Consider the following 18,692-nt stretch of genomic DNA (forward strand, 5'->3'; position numbering starts at 1 on the left):
TTACCAGGCAGCAGCAGGACACACAAGCACATACACTAGTGGCGTGTGATGTAGGAGGAGGAGGGGCAAGTGATGGAGAGACTGCAAAGGGAGGAGGCACGATGAGCCAAGCGAGCAGCATCTCTTCATTTGGCTCGCAGGTAGTCAGGAGGCAGCAGCCATAGTTGAAGGGCAGAAGAGCAGCAGCATCTCACCCACAGGGGGCGACGACTCACTTCTCTTTCCAACACACACATCACGCTCATGTATTCGTGAGAACCACAGCAAGAAGGACAACAACGTGGACAACAGTCTCCTGAAGACTGGAGTTGGGCTGCATCCATCGCCTCCATCCATTGCTCCATATGCTCTCCGTCAACCTACACATTGCCTTGGATTTTTACCTCACTGCTTCAACGTGACCCTCTTGGCTCAACCGTGTGTGTTTATATTTGACTACTAACTCCAAGAAGGAACAAGAAATCCTCCCGCCATCATGAACTTCCTCCGACGTCGTCTCTCTGACAGCAGCTTTATGTCAAACCTTCCCAATGGCTACATGTCAGACCTCCAGAGGCCAGACCAGCCTGCGCCCCCTCCCCCAACTGCCTCGGTTCCATCCCAGCAAGATCCAGGTGTTTCCCAGGGAGCTGCCCAGTCTCCCACCCAAGCCCCCTCTCAAGTGTCAGCCAGCTCCCCGGCTCCACAGGAACGCCGCGCGTCCCAGGTTCAACAGCAGCCTCAACAATCCCAGCAATCTGCTTCAGCCACTTCTTCCTCAGGTGGTTCCTCTGGGTTCTTCAGCTCCTTCAGCTCCATCACTAACGCGGTCAAGCAGACAGCAGCATCTGCTGCTGGCTTTGTGGAGCAATCAGCACCCTCTCCTTCCCTTTCCAAGAAGTATAAGATCCTTCTAGTCATTGATGAGCTTCAACATGAATGGTAAGTGACCTCCGGGGTAGTAGGTAAAAATCTGATGCAGTAATATGATGAACTGAAATTTGGTGAAATGTGTAGTCATCACTGATCTATACCACATTCCTCTATCTGTCATTGTGCTCCATTTTACATTCACCAGATCAGTTCCCAAAATAGAAAAAGTCTCATATACAAGCTCAAAGGATCACGTGTATCGTGTATGTGTGTGCATGTGTTAGAGGGCTGTGAATGTTTCAGCCCTGGACAGCACACTGGCAAACAGGTAATTATCCTTACGCTGACAGCCCTTACATCACCCAGTGTCATAAAAAGGGCATGTAAATTCTGAATAAAACATGATTCTTGACGGATATATTGTGTAGTAACGGTTCGAAGTAAAAGGTTGTTCTCTGAGACTCTGTATCACGTGTTAAGTATTTGGTTTGTAAAGCATGGCTTGGATTATTGATTGTGTGGTGTTGAGTATGAAATTCTTTTAAGTTTCAAATTCTCAGTGAAGTGATTTTGTGGATATTGAGTCCTGACACTTGCGAACCCCTGTGTTGCTCAAAAAAGCTTGTGTGAGTTATTGATTTTTCAATATAACCTATCCCATTTACAGTCCCAGAGCCTATGCCTAGCTTATTTTCTGATAAAGGCAAAATAAGCCCACAAATGGACATCAATCAGTTGCAGGGAATGTGAACAGATGGTACACCAAGTTGGAATCCTTCCAATTAACGTTATATTAACCAAAAGTCCTTTCACCCATCCTTTTTGGGTCCATTGTCATTAAAGATGCCAAACAGAACAGTATAGAGCACAAAGTACCACCAAAAAAAGGACAATTATCACAGATTATAATACATACCTATGTCCGAAATGAGTGGCTGGTGTAGGGGTTCGGCAAACCAAAATGTTGAAAGGTCCATATTGGAAGAAAAAAAAAGTCTGAAGCGCCAAATTGTTGCTATCTATATTAGCTTACTATCAAAATGACTACAAATAGATCATGATTAAATGTTTACTTTCCCTGCAGTGCATTCTGTAGTGAATGACACACCATGTGACTGCTCTGTTGTACGATGCCGCCTTAATTTTAAATTCCTTACAATATTATATATGACTAATTATATTTCATTGCTTTGCTGAAACTAAAGAAATGCCATTTTTATTTGGAGGATTTGAAAAAATCACAACATCGTGCATAACGTGTCCCTTCACCATTGAGATGCATTCCACTTCTTAGATCTCTTTTTGCGCTCGTCTAATTTTCAAATTTTTCTAATTTGGTCCAATAAATGTTGACCTCTGTTTTCCTCAGTTATATTCGCTTTTCTGTTTCTCTTTTCACTGTGGCCCATTGCAAAGTCACCGTTTTGTTTACAACACTGACCTGCCTTCATGCAGCCCTGCTGATAGAAACGTGTGACAGGCTATGACGCATAGTACCTTCTTTGACGGAAATGTTGAAATGTATTTTTTATTCAACACAATGTGTCATGCATGTCCTTTTACAGAAGCTATATTAAAAATATACATATATAGCCTGCCACTAAAAATTGATTCATAATGTTTTGACTCCATTGTGGACAATTAAAGTATGATTTCATTGATCTACTACTCTGTAGTTATGGTTACATAATCTTAAAAGACACATTTTGCAGAAAGCACTTAGCTTTTTGGCAGTTCAGTTGAACAGATAGGTGAATAATCATTTTTCACTTGATTGCCACTGACAGCAAAAGCCTCAAATCCATTTGATTGGAAAGCTTAGACAGGGAATTATCAGTTTCCAATTACATAACTTTCCAAGCCACATGAACGGGGTGGGGGGGGGGGGGGGGGGGGTGGGGGGTACTTGTGATTAACTATTGCTGTCTCTACCAGTCCAAATGGTTTGAATGGCAGCCACTGAGTTTATTGGAGCACAAAAATGAAACATTCCCTAAAAACATGTAGAAATTGGTTTTCGAACTTATATTCTGCAGTGTTACCATTTTTGTAAAGCACACAATTGAGCACTGTTAACGTTCTTTACAATCTCTGGAGTATTTTATATGATTGTGTGACTACATGTTTTATTCAAGGGGGTTCCAATACATGGCTGGCCTGAATATGAATGGCAGCTCTGCAGTATGTTAGACCTGCCTCTCTTGCTGGGAGTGTTTTGGTGGCATATGATTGGACGGTGGCCACCCATGATGCAGTGACGACCAAATAAGACAAAGCGTCACAGCCTGCTCCCATGAAAAAAAAAAATCACATTTGGATACATAGCAGAACAGAAGGCAATCCTCCTTTTATGTAATCCTTGGGGGATATATTTGATAAGAACATTTTACAAAATTCTGATTTAGATTGTAAAATACATCAGTAGTTCATGTGAATGTGGTAATGCTTGATGAATACACTGAATTGATGCAATTTTTTATACAGGCAAATTAAATTGAAAATCTATAATATTTTCAAATAAAAATAGAAGTATCAGAAAATTACAAATTAGATATAATACATTTATATAATACATTTATTTCCGAGCATTCCTTTAGGCATGAGTCAAAGAGGCATTCTACTAAATGTTATTGATTTTCCACTTGGCAAAGGACCACACAAGATGCTTTTATGCTCCTAACACCCATAACAACAAACCATATTAGAAACCCTGCATTTAGATACTATTCTATGATCATCATAGAAGAAAAAATTGTGTTATTAGTATTTTAGTACTACTGACATCATACAACAATCAGTCACTCACTTTTGTAATCTGCACATTTAGCATCAAGCATCGACCTTTCTTTTTCTATTTAAGAAAATCAATATCGACTTGTTATTATGGCGTGATATAACTGAAACTAACTGTTATGTTTTAAATGGATTATGGAACATGCCAGGGAAAAAATAACTAGAGAACCAAATATATAGTTTTTAATCCAAAAACAAAAACGATTACCATTACCTTGTTTCAATGAAGGCCAAGACAATAAAATTGGTGAAAAATGTACAGTAATGCCTCGAATGCCACGGATAATGTAAACCAGACATGGGCACTATAATCGAAAAAGTAGGATCCCCTTATTATCATTACATGCCATACTATGTTTTCATGCTTACACAAAAATACAAGTTCACAAATACAATCATAAAGGAGTTTATATTTATTTAATATTACAGCTACAAGCATGTCAAATGACTGTAATGTATTAATATCTAAACAATGTGTATATTTAAAAATATAACTACTGTAAATACTGTACTAACAGTCAAAGTAGTTCCTCTCTGCTTGATATGAATAATAAAAAAAGTTTTAGTCCAAGTCCTATGTCTTCTTGTGGCCATGGGTTCATTGTCCGTGATATTGACGGTATTACTGTACTCGCCTCACTAAACATGTCAGGTAACAAAATGACTTAAAAATCTCTCTGAAAATACGAGCACAGAGTCAAAAAACACACTACAGTTTATAAAATAATGGTGTCCATTTGTTGCCAGCTCCTTTCCCGAACCGAAATAAAAATTACTCAACCATATTAAAGGAATTCAAGTTCAGTTATGTCTGACAATAATAAATGTCCTTGTATTAATTATTTCCTGTCTTTCCTTGGGTAATACATTTTAAATGATAAGTTTTATTCACATGGCAGGCAGTTTTTTATTTTTTACTCAAAGTTACTTACATTTAATCACCTCACAATTTGAAAATCTAAGTCTGGATCTTTAGCACTGAGCAACTTAATTTACGTTGTAACAGCACTCTTCTGATATTCTTGCAGGCTTCTTGCTACTGATGAGAAAAAGCTTTTACCCAGGGTAAAGAAAGGCTTTTAGGCGAGCTATCAGATTAGTTAATGACCACTGTATGGATTGCTTAATGTCTCTCACCCAATTGTACAGACACATATTAATCTTTCTTGCAAGGTAAAATAGAGCCCACATATAAAACTAATAGCAATATTTTCTGCCTAAATACAGTGTCACTTCTCTCAGCAAAATGCCATTAAAAAGGCTTTCCATCCACGTGATCACGTGATCCAACAAGAGAGGGGGCGCAGGGAAGAGTGTGCTCAGCCGCATACACGTAGTAGTTACATAATACACTGTGAGGTCATGTTGGCGTGACGTAAAGACAGCATCTAGGGACGTTCAAGGTGATTCCGATATAAAAAGGGGTGATAAGCAAAATAAGAGGTTTGTTTCAACAACAAAAGAAAAATGTATCATAGCATGTCACGCCCACCTTTGCCTATGGTTACCTATCATCACGGAAGTTGCTCTGTCCGCCTCTTAAAAGAGAGAGACTGCCTTTACTGCTTCAGGTTCAGAAAGTGATGAAGTAATGAGATAAGACATGGTGATTCAGCAGTTCAAGCCCAAAGGCTACATCTGTTCTCCTCCCTTTGTGCTCCCAAATAAGGATGGCTCAGCCCCTTTTTTGCCGTCTTTGTCTCTATTGTACTAGAAATTCAAATTTATCGTTTCATGTCAGGATCTCTGATTCCATTTGCTGCCTGCTGTGCCCATTAATGGTATACAACTGTTATGAAACAGATTCCATGGCAGATTGTGCATTTGCCTTACATTCAGAAGTTGAGATTGGAAACGCTGTTAATCAGAGAGACATGGCTACACCCACAAATACCCGATGCAACGGAGAAGCTAGCAGCCCGCATGCCACTTAAATCAGACTAGACGTGTGACACAGAAAACAAGAGAGGTGGTGGGATTTGCATCTGTGTGAATGAGGGATTTTATATCAATAGCACTGTTCTGGTTAGACACTGTTCCCCAGATATAGAATTCACGCCGGTGAGATGCAGACCCTTCTTTCTGCCCAGAGAGATAGCCCTTGTTATCATCACTGCTGTCTAAATTCCACCAGACCCTAAGGTAAGTATCGCTCTCTCCCTACTAATGGACACACTAAACAATCACTAGAAAGCATACCCAAGTTAATTAATGCCTATGCATTAATTGCAGATTTTGATTAGTAAAATCTCAAAACTGTTCTGACAAAATGTTACCAGCACCTGAAATGTCCAACAAGAGAGGATACAACTCTGGATGATGTTAACTTGAACATCAAAGGTGTATACAGAGCCCTACTACACTCACACTTGGGACAGTCAGATCATGTGTCCTTGTTCTTGGCCCTAGTTCACACTCCATTTAACCAACCATCAGAGCCACGAAGGCAAACCATTATCACATGGCCTGATGACGACCTCCCCTGACTCCAAGACTGCTTTGAACAGACAGTGGGAAACTTTCCACCATGAGGACCTGGGAACCTTCTCGGACACAGTACTGTCTAACATCAAGTACTGCATGGCTATGGTCACTGTGGAGAAGACCATCCGGAATTTACCCAAACCGGAAACTGTGGATGACCAGCCAGGTCCGATCAATCTTCTAGGCCCGAGATGCAGCCTTCAGATCCTGTGACAGGGCATTCTACAGTGCGGCTTGCGCCAAGCTGAAGAGACGCATTAAGGCTGGCAAAGCCGACTACAAGGGGAAGATAGAAGGTCAACTTGACGACTCCCGAATCATGTGGCAGAAAATATGGACCCTAACCAACTACAAGGGCTGAGTTGTGACTCCTACGGACTCAAATCTGGCACTAGCAGAGGGACTTAACAACTTTTTGCCCGCTTTGAGTCCCATGCCCACCAGCCAGTCACACCACCTCAACCTCCAGTACATCTCACACCAAACTCAGGAAGAAGCTTCACCCCACTCACTGTGGAGGTAGTGGATTTGAGATGTGGATCGGATGGAATACCAGGCAAAGTACTTAAGGCCTGTGGTGACCACCAGTCTTCACAGACCTCAACCTTTCTCTAGAACAAGCGTTCATCCCAGACTGTCTTAAATTGGCCACCATCATCCCAGCACCCAAGAAGTCACCCGCTAACAATCTGCCCTCTTTTTTTTACACACAAAGACAAACCACATACTGAATGAGGATGAATCCATTTTGGGGTGGATATAGTGTTTTAAGCCAGGGCAGCTCCTCGCTCGACCTCGCCCATCCAAGCTCCTCGCTCGACCTTGCTCGTCCAAGCTCCTCGCTCGACCACGCCGGTCCAAAGCCGAAGCCACAAACCAGGTTTCTCGTGAAGAGAGATTAAGAGAAATGGTTGGATTTTAATTTTGCATGCTGCTATACCAATAAAACAGCATTTCGTTCTCTGTGAGGCGGCACACTGGAAGAATCATCAGCATGCCTCTCAGTTCTGACTTCAAGGGTTTGACGCCTGGTAGGTTCTTGCCTTCCTGGGTGGAGTTTGCATATTATACCCATGGCATTTCTTCCCATGCTGAATAGACATGCATACCAAGCTCATTAAACACCTCAAATTGCCCAAAGCTATGAGGCGGTGTGTACTAGGCTGTTAGTGTCCATGTGCACTGATTGGGTGCAACACTATCAGTGAGCAACTGGGTCGTCAGTGAAAGACAAGCTAACATGTCGCTTAATCCCTTTACTTTAGTGTCTTTCTTGTCAGAGTGCATAAAAACCGATGATCATCTCCAAATACCATAGCACCCCAAAAACTCGAACAACACGGCTAAATGTATTCTGGGGTGCCGGTTTAAATGAGATCAAGAGGAAAAATTTGGATGGCTTAATTTAAAAACTTTCGGTTGCATTTAAGGCATATTTTTCCCAAGACATTTTGGTGAATTTCCTCATTTTTGCTTTTGATTTTTGCCATTCGACTTTGAAGGTCACCTTACAAAATTCAAAATTTTGAAAAGTACCAAAATTAATGGAGAACACAGACAGACGACGCACACCGCAAAATATGGTGGCGATATAACCAAAAACAGAAAAATACTCGCACACGGAAATAGAGAGACAGAGGTTGATGACAATCAAAAAACATCTGGGTCACACAAGAGATGGGGAGTCAGAAAAAAGCACAGCAGGTGAAACACTCTAACACCAAAAACCCTGTCTGCAGAGTCGCCGCCGTCAGGGCCCCCGCCTTCAGATTTGGCGCTGTCAGGGTTTGCAGACTAGCGCCAGGACTGGCGCAGAGGAGTGGGTTGCCGGGGCTGGCGCACAAGAGTGGGGAGCAGGAGATGGTGCTTGAGAGCGGGTGGATAAAACCCCTACCTGGGGTACCCCGCACCACCATGCAGAGGACCACGGTAAATGGTCAAACAAGATCTCCAGTAGGGCTTCATCGAAAAACTGTCCAGGGAAGGGTCTGTGAGCAAAGAATCCAAAATGGGCTGACACCAGGGCGTACTTCTTAAAAAATAAAAAATAAATTGATCCGGCAAGTTCCCGCTGGATCCATGATTCACCTCAGCTACGGAGCGAAGTGGAACCCAGGGTCAGGAAGCAGGCAACAAAAGGGGAGTGCAGGTGATAAAACATAAGGCTTTACTCTCAACTCAAAAGTGTACAAAACAAAACTTACAAACCTAACACTGGAGTAAAATTAACAAAGGTAAGGGGAGCCAGGAAAGACACAGCAGATGAAACGCATACAATCATGCGGACAGGACGTACAAGGAAACACACTCGACCACTAAAACCTTAACAAAACATGACAGCGTTAAGCACTCCACTTGATAATCACTGCAAAATGGGCTTGTCCAGCAATGTGTAATGTCCTTGGGCTCATTGGAAGCAGAAATGCCTCATTCTGATTTTTTTTAATCTCATCTATAAACTGCCTGACCTTCTGCTGATTGTTGGCTATTGGATGAACAGACCTCTTCATTTACCCTCTACTATAAATAGCTTCTCCTGGAAGCAGAGGGTAGATTCATATTCAGTAGATGAAATTATTGCTTAACACAAGCAGTGACTTTGTTTTTCAGTAGCATTTAAATTCACTTGGTCTCCGGTCTTCTATCAGTAGGACAGACAAGTGATAATGACATATTGACCAGTGACATAGTGTTAAACTTATACATTTAACATTTCCTTATGTCCTCATAGTTTATTATATGTGGCAATGGGCAACCTTTGGTGGAAAAGTACGAAATGAGAGGTGTTGTTAGGCTTTCTGAGTGGGCGCTCTGCAGATAAACCCGTTACCATGGGTGAGGCGTCAAGATACGAAAGGCCATAAAGCATATCGATTGGCCTTGCAACCACTTGGGTTACCACTGCAACAAGTCTTTCTCCTAACTTGCCACCATTGTGTTGTCAGGAGACTTGCAGATGATTGATAATTAAAATGTTGGTCAATGACTGAAAAAAAATTCTGTAGTACATTCTTGAATCATTATTTCATTCATTTTCAAATATAGTTATGTGTTCAAAAGCACCTCAATCAGTTTCTTTGTTAAACATAATTTATTAATTTTCAATTGAAAAGACAAGCTGAGATATTGGAGGTAAAAACATGTGAAATGTCCCTTTTAAAAAAAAGAATCAGCAACAACATTGATTAAGTGGATGGCGGACCGCGTAGCGTGCTTAACCTTTGATTTGTGTGGCCAGTGGCATGAATATGAATGGGGCTCAATAGCTATCAAGCTGAAGAACAGGAGACAAGGCAGTATATATATATATATATATATATATATATATATATATATATATATATATATATATATATATATATATATATATATATATATATATATATATATATATATATATATATACTGCCTTGTCTCCTGTTCTTCAGCTTGATAGCTATATATATATATATATATATATATATATATATATATATATATATATATATATATATATATATATATATATATATATATATATATATATATATATATATATATATATATATATATATATATATATATATATATATATATATATATATATATATATATATATATATATACTGCCTTGTCTCCTGTTCTAGCCCCATTCATATTCATATTCATGCCACTGGCCACACAAATCAAGGGTTAAGTAATTGAAGCAGTGCTGATATGGCTGTCCTTGAGTCCCATTACTTTCCATCACATTAAAGAGATTAATAATGATAATAATAATCGGATATAGACTTTAGCATCATCATTGACTCGACAAAAGCCTAATTGTCATCATACCTAGCTGTGTATGACGAAATTGGTAGTGCTTCTCCATAAGGTGTGTTTTCCCGGCAAAAGAGAGAATTTCAGACTTGTTGGCATTTTGCCGTGATGGATACATCGCATCACCCCCCGAGCGGATCACTTACCTCTGTCTGTCTCTCACTTACCTTCAGTCAGCCAGTAGGAGGCAGATCACCGCCCAACGTCTTTTCATGTTACCTCACCCAGAAGTTATTACACAGAAGGGATTGTGTGTCGTGTTACCGCAAGTTTAGAGTCCTGATGGATGAGAGAAAAAAAACTGTCCTTAAGCCTATTTATCCATACTTTGTGAGACCTATAGCGTCTGCCAGAGGGCGGCAGCTGGAACAGGTTGTGACCAGGGTGGTATGGTTCCCCGACAATGTTCCTGGCTCTGTTGTGGTAACGAGGGCTGGCAATGTCTTTTAGTGAGGGAAGAGAGCAGCCGACGATCTTCTGGGCAGTGTCAATCAATCTCTGCATGGGCTTTTTGTCTGCTGCCGTGCTTCCAGCGTACCACACTGTGATGCAGTTTGTTTGTTTTGTTTTTGCACTACAAGCGCCTGAGGATTGCCCTCAGATAGCGCTAGAGCTGCCACTGGAACGCGGATTATTTCATCCGGGGGGTAGTCGGAGGTGAGGGGCAGTCAAATGTCTCCGGCTGGATGAAAAACGTAGGGTGCCACGGTCCTTGTTGGCAGCTCTGAGTGGTATTTGTTGGAATTCGCAGGCCGCAGCGAGCGGCCTCTCAGGAGACACCACGTGAAGGTTTCCAACTTTGTCTCCCTGTGATGCAGTATGCCAGGATGCTCTGCACAGTGGCTCTATAGAAGGCCTTCTTCACTACTGCCGTGGTGTTTGTAGACCAGGAGAGCTAATCTGTGATGTGAACCCCCAGGAATTTAAAGGACTGGACCTTGTCTACACTTACTCTTTATGAGGAGTGGGGTCAGATCTGTGCTGTGTTTGCAAAAGTCCAGGATTATTTTTTTAGTTTTTGTGGTGTTCAGTGTGAGATAATTCACCGAGCACCAGTCTAACAGTTTGTGGTCATTTGGTTAAGAAGTTATTTATCCAGCAGCAGATGGAAGAGGATAGACCAAGGTGGGAGAGTTTGTCAGTCAGAATGTCCGGTATTGTAGTGTTGAAGGCTGAGCTATAGTCAATGAAAAGCATCCTCACATAATTCCCATGGTGCTCCAGGTGGCTCAGTGCTGTGTGTAGAGCAATGTTGATAGCACCCTCAGTGGACCTGTTTGCTCTATAAACCAATTGGTGAGGGTCAACTGAGGGAGGGATTGTATTCCTGATATTGGATTGGATTGGATTGGATAACTTTATTCATCCCGTAATCGGGAAATTTCTTTGTTGCAATAGGAAGAGGGTGAGGATGCAGGAATAGAAAAGGCATTATACACAAATGGGTACTTAACAGTAAGTGGGGAACCAACTTTTCAAAGCACTTCATGATCACAGGTGTGAGAGCAACAGGCCTATAGTCATTCAGGCTGTCAATGGTTGGCTTTTTGGGGACAGGGATAATAGTGGTAGATTTCAGGCAGGAAGGAATGATGGATTGATGCAGGGAACAATTGAAAATGTTTGTGAAAACTCCAGCCAGCTGGTCAGCACAGGATTTGAGCACCTTCCCAGGTACGCCGTCGGGGCCAGCAGGCTCAGACCGCATTACCAGTCTCACTTCAGTGTGCTGCTGCAGGGTGGTGGTGGGGGTGTTGAGACTGGGTTAGATTTGTCAGTCTCAAAGCGGGCCAAGAAACGGTTCAGTTCCTCAGCTAGTGAGTCATCTCCGTTAAGAGACATTATTGTCATTGTAATTGGTAATATGTCGTATTCCCTGCCATATCTTCTTTGGGTTATTTCCTGTGAAGTTCTCATCAATTTTCGTTGTATATGCTGCCTTGGCCTTTTTAATGCCTCTCTTCAGCTCTGCTCTGGCAGCCCTGTATTCTACCTTGTCCCTTTGTATCGTTCCTTGATGAGTGCCTGTGTCTCCTTGGTCATCCAGGGTTTCTGGATAGGAAAAACCTGCATCCTTTTATTCACAGTGACGTTGTCCGTGCAGTTTTTGATGTAGGAAAGTACAGTGTCTGTGTAGTCCTAGAGGTTTTGGTGTTCGAAAAGTTCCCAGTTGTTGCGGGAAAAACAGTCCTGCAGCTGAGAAAGGGCGTCCTTGAGGCATGTTCTTATTATCTTCATTTGTGGCCTTGTTAGCCTCCGGAGCTGAGTGTATGCGGGGGTGAGGGACAGGCTGAGATGATCTGATCCAGCCAGGTGAGGGAGGGAAGTGGCTTTATTCGTATGTTTGATATTAGACTAAACGGGGTCTAGAGTTTAATCTTCTCTTGTGTGACACTTTACGTACTGAATAAACTAAGGCAGAACAGTCTTTAAACACGCTTTGTTGAAGTCACTAGCGACAATAAAGACTCCATCGGGGTGGTCAAGCTGCTGTTTGTTTACAGCCATTAGCAGGAGGTTAAGTTCCGTGCTAACGGTTGCATCTGGTGGAATATAGATAGCCATTACAATGACAACCGTCGTATCGCCAAAAGCTCTAAATCCGGGGAGCAGTGAGTGTTAATTATCCTACTATCGTAACACCATTCATTGTGCATAAAAACGCAAAGTCCCCCTCCTTTGCGTTTCCGTGTTAATTCTTTTGAGCGATTGTTTTGACAAAGCGTTCGGCTAGCTAGCAACACCGCAGCGTGAGGGATTTGTGGGTGAAGCCATGTATTCGTGATGAGAATAATGTTGCAGTTCTTAACCAAGCTGTTGGTAGCAATCTGAAGTTCCAACGCATCCATTTTGTGAGTGATGTATCTGGCATTGGTCAAAAAGATACTCGGGAGCGGTGCCCGGTATGCTGCCCGGCATCTGCGCTTTTGTTCTTTTTCCCTTCGCCGCCTCCGACGTATTCTGAGTGGGCTGACTATCCACGGAGATCCCGGAGGTCTTGAGATGTCTTCTGGGATATCGTAGATTTCTTGCTAAATTGTGATGGATATATCGCATCTCCTTCTGAGAGTAATTCAATCCTGTCAATTATAGAAAAAGTTTGCCTCGCAGATGTTAGTAAATAACTAACGACACCAAACTGGAGAGCATAGACCCACTGCACCACTATTTTTCTTCCGTCATTATAGTACTTACTGTTATAACTACTTTGTTTGGACGTGAATAAATGACCTTGTTACTGTAAATGAATGTTGTTATCTGTAACTTGTTATTCTAAATGAATGTTGTTATCTGTAATGGGCCGTATATGCCCCGCGGGTCGGGCCGTATATGGCCCGCTAATTAGTCATTCGGCTAATTCTACGTTCGGCCAGATGCCCCCGGGGCGAGTTGGCCCTCAGCCAAACGTCAGTCGGCTAAATGTCTTTCGGCAAGTAGACCGTGTGCCCAGAAATACCACTTGCGATGATTTTTTCTTAAGATTATCAAAGTAACACATTTGTACTCCCCATTAAAACCATGAATATGGAGGTTAAAATTCTGAATCAGGGGGCATCTTATATGGAAGAAATCGTAAAATTAAATGATTCTAAGGCAATTTTAAGGGTACGGCTTTTTCGCAGAGGCAGTCAATATAAAAGAAAACATGGTACCACAACAGCCTTCATATCGTGACTAGAAAAAAAGCTTTAATGAGGCTCCAAAGGAACCAGTTGTTTCTCTAAATCCTCCTCCAAATGTGAAAAACAATCTCAATTTAAAATATTATGGTTCTCCCCATGACACAACACCAGAATTGTCAACAATGACGAAACAAAACATCCATGTTTTGTATTCTGAATAATATTGCTCCATTTGAATAATATTTTAAGCAGATCATATGTTTTATTGGGCAATATACCAATCTGCTTTTGAAAGAAAACTCTCGAGTGTTTTAGAATTTACTGTGAATTGGAAATGCACAAAGCTAAAATCATGTAAGTAAATCTTTGGTAAAACACAGTTACATATTCCACAACTTGGTGGCTCCCATAATAAATAAATATGTAATCTAAATTGTCTTCATTTACATTTTGAAAACACCGCATTATTTTTAGCCTAGAGTTCCCTTTATAATTGAATATGCACAATAGTTTCTTTTCTTAGCTAAGGAGTCAGAATTTTTAAAAAAAGGAAAGAATAAATGATGTGCTATAGGCAAGTAGTGACAACAGTTCTAACTCAGTCTGCAATGCCACAAGATATTTGTAGAATGGACATCAGGGATGAAAAGATGTGAAAGGGGGAGGGAGAAAAACTGTGAGGCCGTGCAGTTGTTTGCTCTATTGAGATATGGAGAGGATGTCTGAGATAGCACATGAGAGCTGAAATATGGAGTACAATGTATGGTCTTGTCTGTGTGGGTGTGTACATAAAGAAAATGGTTTTAACTGTATGGGAGCAGCAAAGAGATCTGTGTCTTAGTGGTCAGACTTAGCACAATAGCACATGACTGCCCTGGGGAGGCTTCTGCAATCAGCCATGGCAAAACTCAGCACAAGCACGCCTGCACCCCCACACATATAAATGACAGTGTGTGAGTTAACGGCGACAGGAACTGAAGTGTTGGTCAGCCATTGAGATAGTTTTATCTTAAGGGTTACCTTGCTTTATTGTGGTTTCAATTTTAGTTTGTGGTCTATGTAATTTGACTGTAATCACTTACGTATGTATGGTAAAAGAGCATATATTGACATCGTGATGGTGTGACACTGCACCTTATTATGCTAGTATGAACCAGGCTTATGCATTCACATCCTACTTCATGATTTTTCGATTATTGTGGCATGGTCTGATCTACATTATCCTTGCAAAACGAGGGATATGTGTATTAAAATTGGGTTTTGTCAATGACCAAATAGACAGCTTGGCAGCCGAGGTGTTGGCATGTCGGCTTCACAGTTTTGGGGCCGTGGGTTCGATCCCAGGTTGGTCCTCACTGTGTGGCAATTGGTTGATCTCTCCGTGTGTGTTTTCTCCAAGAACTCAAGTCAGACACTCAATGCTGGAGCCTGACGTATTGTGATATGTTGGCGAGGTAGAAAAGGGCACACCGTATTTGTGTTTTAAGTTTCTATTTTCTCTAATATTGTAGCATGAAGTAACAGAGAAAGTGTATTTGATGGATGCAAGTTACTTTAAGGGAAAAGCTAACTGTCTATTCTAGTTAGTATATTCTATGATGTGTTTTAAGAAGAATGAGTCACTTTTAGCAGCCCAACCTCATTGTATTCTAATTGTCTCCCTGCATGCATGTTTTTATGAAGTTATATTTCTCATTACTGTCAATGTACTTGTCCTGTCTCTTGTCTATAAAGGGTTCACAAATTTTCCATGGCAGTGTGCCTGACTTTGGAGGTTCAAGTTATCACAGCCATTTAGCACTGTATTTCATATTGTGTTCAAAAAGGACTAGTTGTAAAATGAATGAATGAAAGAAGTCATCAATGAAGCAACACAAAGTGAAGCGGGTTGGTTGTTGCAGAAGTAACTTATCTCAGAATACAATTTGGTGGTTTAATATTATATCTCAATAGAACACAAAGCCTGCAACTTGGTTAGATATTTTGTTCACCACTAACCTTTCCCTTTTTCCGTCTATCACGTTCTCCCTGTTGCACACTTTGGATGTTGGATTGAGCCAATCAGGGAAGCAGAGTCATGTGTTCTGCTAATTAGTATCTTCAATAATGCATTAAATAAAAAATGGCCTGCTGATGAAAGTAGACTGTTATGCCATTTAAAGCAAGAGTGACTTTCTTTAGGAGGAGGCATTTTATTTAGTTCTGAATAATTCAAGTCACATCTTTCTATAATTACACTGTAGAAGTTTAGAATGTTTTCCATAAAGCCCAGACTTTAGGGACAAAAAATGGTGGAAGTCGGGGCAGCGCTTCTTCCTCAGCGCTGAGAAGAAGCCGTATTTCATCGTAGAAGAAGAATGATATAAAAAGGCAGAGAAGGACGAAATCTTGTCTCCTCCTGTTTTGTTGCAAGCGAATTTCCCATCGTGCACATCACCCGAGGAGAAAGACTACGCCGAGCCTATTTCCGCTTTGTTTGGATTTTGAGATGCTGTTGAAAATGCCTTGCAAGCGTGCTGGGCTATCTAAGCCATTAGAATAGCCTATGGAAAAAAACATGGCAAGATCACAATAACTGAAAAAGGGACGTTATTCCTCATGTCAGTTAATGGGTCTTGCCTGGGATGGCGGACCTGTGGAGAAGCGCTATACAATTTTGTCATACGCAGCTGAGTGTATGATGACTACTAGGCTTTTTGTCAAGTCAATGATGAAGACAATGCCTATGTCTGATAATTTTTAATAATGTTAAAAGGGTAGCACGCCATTGCAGTCTAAATCAATCTACTGTGCATTTTACCAAGAAAGAAGAAGCGAACATTTGGAAGACCCACTATGTATAAAAAAAAAAAGAACCAGCATTTTGAGGGATTTATGCCGTAGATATGGTTGTAAAAGCTGGCTTCTTTCACGGTGGGAATACAGTTACCGTTTTATTGTTTTACACACCCATTTGAGAAGGTTTCAAATCAGTGTGAAGGATTACGCTTCAGCTTGCACTTGATTTTAGGAATTAAATGGTACTCAAAATGTCATCTGTGATATGTTATGATAAGCCTTTTGGAAAGGTGACCAAAACGTTAAAAAAAATAAATACATTTCTGAAGATAAGATTCAAGGCTCATCATAATAGGGCACTTTCATGTGCAGCTAGAGATTTTTCAACAAGATAATTTCAGTGGATCAATAGCAGTGGGTTTGGTATGTGTCCAAAGGCTACTGTGGCAGTGAGGGATGATCACATTTGAATACACCCCACAGATGGAATTCATGATTTCCTGGGCACCTGTGTAATCGTATGCCTTAACTAGGACCAACGTGAGGAATATTTTTCAAACCTATTGTGTCAAATTGTGTTGAAAGGTTCTTATTAGCTATTTTATGTATAAAGATTGGTTTCTCTCGTGCAATAGAACCTCAACTGAAGAAAAATATGTGGGTTTAGCTGGTTGGAATGGAGCCACACCCCTGGAAACAGGGGAGAACATGCAAACTCCATGCAAACTGCACACAATGAGGATCAACCTGCGATCAAACCCTCGACCAAGCCGATGTGCTAACCACTCGGCCGCCAGGTTGCCCTAATTTGAATTTAAATTAATTACATGTTTAGGAGATGCTAAAGTTTAATTGTAGTTCATGGCCATTGCATTTGTGAATTATTCCTTCCAAATAAAAATTTTCAAGCTTGTATTGGCTTTGTTCTCATCTGTGCTCACCAGCTAGTCACTATCTTCATCAGTATGATAATTGGATCCGTGCACAATCAGGTTTGGAAAGTTTATCACAGCTTTTCTGTGGGATGTGTCAAAATACTCCTGCTGAGAAGACTTTGTTGAAAAGACAACCCTTTTTCATCTACCGAAATGCTGATTTCGACATATGGCGAGGGAGAGCCAGGGAGTTAAATGTAAATCATTGCCAAGTGCTAAAATTATAGCAAGTGATGGCCCTTATTTATATAGCAGGAGTGGTGGGCCAAAAATCAGGGTTTTTGGTGACGTCACATGGGACCCTGTATAAGCTTACATAAAATACTGGCATCAGAGGACCTGGAAAAGGGTGTTGTTTCTGTCACTAAACAATTCAGCACTAAATTACTCTCAGTCTCTGCATGTTTTCAACTCTTATTTTCAAACAGCCCTCTATTTTTGTAACAAATCCAATACAATTATATTGAAACCCGAGTTAAAGCAATAAAGTTCAGCTTTTTGGTGTCATTGTTTCTCTGTGACCTTGGTCTGAAGCACATTTCAACACTACTCAATTGCTTGTGGGTGAGAGATTTGTACACAGAAGCAGCCTAGAAAAAAATGTGATGATGCGTTTGTTAACAGATAAATGTCAAAAACAACCCTAACCCTATGACAAAAAAGTTATGTAATCTGATCAGGCAATTATCTTATTTTTCCATACATCGATTAGGTGTATCTTATCATAAAACTGCATGAATACAGATTTGTCATTTTTACATTTTAATTGTTTTTATATTCACTTTTCATTTATTCGTTTTCCACACGGCTTATCCACACAAGGGGTCATGAGGGATGCTGGATCAATCTTGGGCAACTATGAATTGGTGGCCAGCCAATTGGAGGGCAGAAGGAGACAGACAACCATTCATGCTCGGATAATGAATGAATTAAAGGTTGGATGAATTAGCGATGTATGTTTTGAGCATTTTAGTGCAGACGTATAATACACTTACGGACCAACAAAATAGCTTTGTGTCCATTAAGCACAAGGTTTTGCATAAACCGTACTGGAATAAAGAGCCCACTTGAAGTTTATGGGAAAACATTGTCCCAAAATAATGATATACATCTTGTTTTGAATGTATAACGCAATTGAAGAAAACAGGTGCCATTTTTATTATACTCTCATAAGGTTACCAACTCTGGCCCTTTGCATGTTCTCTCTGCATCTGAAGAACACACTTTTTAGCATACAATGCTCACTTGGTATTTTTGTCATAATTACAATAAATGTTTGAATGAAAACTCAGCCTTGGCTACACATTTGAAGCAAAGAGTGAAATTACACCGGTGATTGAGGTTTACTTGCTGTTGAGTTTTTTCCCGGCAGTACAAGACAAACGAACCCCTGCATTTTTTTGAGTTGTGGAATACTACTCTCTCT

General features: G+C 40.8%; 1 protein-coding gene across 2 annotated transcripts in view; it reads left to right on the top strand.

The window, feature by feature from the left end:
* The window catches only part of syn2b (synapsin IIb), a 64,224-nt gene continuing 45,532 nt past the window's right edge, over positions 1–18,692 (top strand). Inside the window, exon 1 of one of the 2 annotated variants that reach the window (XM_077726531.1) lies at positions 1–921. In XM_077726531.1, the coding sequence (XP_077582657.1) occupies positions 476–921 (446 nt within the window). In that variant the 5' untranslated portion in view covers positions 1–475. The remainder of the gene's footprint in view (positions 922–18,692) is intronic. The other variant, XM_077726530.1, reaches the window with a different exon arrangement.

The sequence above is a fragment of the Stigmatopora nigra genome, chromosome 10 (assembly GCF_051989575.1).
Source record: "Stigmatopora nigra isolate UIUO_SnigA chromosome 10, RoL_Snig_1.1, whole genome shotgun sequence".
Lineage (NCBI taxonomy): Eukaryota > Metazoa > Chordata > Actinopteri > Syngnathiformes > Syngnathidae > Stigmatopora > Stigmatopora nigra.